This window comes from Merops nubicus, unplaced genomic scaffold (genome assembly GCF_000691845.1).
Source record: "Merops nubicus isolate BGI_N331 unplaced genomic scaffold, ASM69184v1 scaffold34523, whole genome shotgun sequence".
Classification (NCBI taxonomy): Eukaryota; Metazoa; Chordata; class Aves; order Coraciiformes; family Meropidae; genus Merops; species Merops nubicus.
In genome coordinates this window covers 137-1920 of record NW_008600191.1, presented here as the reverse complement: position 1 = coordinate 1920, position 1784 = coordinate 137, and the positions used below count along the sequence as shown (strand labels likewise).

At 60.8% G+C, this 1784-nt stretch overlaps 1 protein-coding gene across 1 annotated transcript; it reads right to left on the bottom strand.

Moving 5' to 3' along the window:
• Positions 1 to 636: 636 nt before the first annotated feature.
• LOC103770380 (protein Wnt-2b) lies at positions 637 to 1579 on the bottom strand (the record flags this gene model as incomplete). Its single annotated transcript, XM_008937638.1, has 2 exons — positions 637 to 905; positions 1315 to 1579. Coding segments are annotated over 2 exons (495 nt in total), but the record flags the coding sequence as incomplete, so codon positions are not given.
• Between the last annotated feature and the right edge of the window lie 205 nt (positions 1580 to 1784).

Below are 1784 nucleotides of genomic sequence, written 5' to 3'. Positions count from 1 at the left end.
TAGAACCTACCAGGAAGTTCACAGATTCCGGTTGCTTTCTCCAGCCCTCCGTGTCTGCAGCATCGGGGGGTGGCCCCGCTCTTGGTGCAGCCACGCAGGCTCAGTCCCAGCTTACAGCTCCGCCCGTCGCCTTCGCTGGGGACCCGGGAGAAGCCTGGTGGGGGGGCTGCTGTGGGGTGCTGGGGCTGCTCAGGACCGTGCCGGGGCCGGGGATCCCGCTCGCAGCACCCTGGCACTGCCCGTGCCGAGCAGTCACCGCGCGGGCGCGTCCTGCAGGGGTGGGTTGTTCTGCACAGGGGATTTTCGCTGGTGAATCTTTACTGCAGCGCAGACTCTCCGGGGAGGTGCAGGCTCCTCAGCCACCGCGCCTCACCGCCGGTCCCCCCGGCCTGTCGCACCGTCCCGTTGACGAGAGGACAACGGGCAACAGCAGGTTCACAGTTTAAGCAAGGATTGCAGACTCCTCCTAGGTAGGGGATTAGTTTTGCTGAGCAAGTAGAAGGGTCCACAGTACCTCCTGGGAAATGTAGTCCTTTCTTTAGTGCTTTGCAGAATTAATTAAATAAAAGCCATGCAGCTGAACTACAGCTCCCAGAATGTCATGGCCCTCGGGGCACAGAGTTTTAAGAACTGCAAGGGGGGTGGCCGTGGATCCTTCCCTCTGCTCCCCTCTCCTCAGGTCTGGTCCAACCACTCGGCCCGTTTCGGTGCCTTACACGTGTGCACGTCCACAGTGTCCTCGCACTCCTTGCAGCGCACAGCGCAGCACCAGTGGAACTTGCACTCGCACTTGGTGACGCGGGTGACGCGGGTGGTGTCGTACCCCCGCCCGCAGCACATCACCTCGCAGCCGTCCGTCCCGCGGGACGCCTTGTTGCACACGCGACCGGCCGTGCCCAGGGAGCCTGGGGAGGAAGCGAGAGCGGGTCAGGGTGTTCCTCCTCCCCCTCCTCAGACGCTTCCGCCACCCCCTGCCCCGCAGTTGTTCCTAGGGGTTAGATTTGGGTAAGATCTGGAGAGATTCTGAACGTGCCCGGACGTGATCCTGGGCACCCTGCCTGGGCATCATCTTTGGTGTAAAACCTGGGGATCTTGGACAAACCCAGTGCTGTCTGCACAGGTGTGAGGTGCTGTGGGGACCCAGCATGCCACTGAGCACCGACACCCGCCGAGGGCCTGAGTGACCCCCCAGGGGGAAATGGGGCTCGGTGGGGCAGCCCAAAGCAGTCCTTCCAGGCTGGGCTAGTTGGGAGCTGCCTGCCAGGAGGGGAGGAAGTGCTGCTTTTGGGCAGCGACTGGAGCTTTGGTTTTTACCTGCTGACTTGTCCATCACGCAGTAATCGGGTGAGTTCTCAAAATACACCAGATCTGTTTTTGTGGGTTTCCTAAAGTTCTTGTTGGCCACTGTGAAGCCAGTGCCATCCTGGTTCATTGTCACCTGGATGGCCCCATTGTATTTCTTCCTCAGGTAGTCTCCTGTTTTTCGAAAATCTGACATTGCCAGCCAACAAGTCCTTAGTGTGCAGGAGCCGCTGACCCCGTGGCATTTGCACTCCAGCTTCAGGAAACGTTTCACAGCCTGTGGGAAGAGGGATGCTGTGAGGACTGTCGGTCACCCTGGCATCAGGCACCACACCTGGGGTTCCTTGTCCCTGGTGCAGCTCATCAGCCCTCGCCCATGCGGGACCGGGCTCCTCACAGAGAGGGGCTGTGCACTGAGGACACGCTCCCACGGCCACCAATGCCAGCATCGGCGAGGACACGTGCCAGGGGCAAAGGTAAGA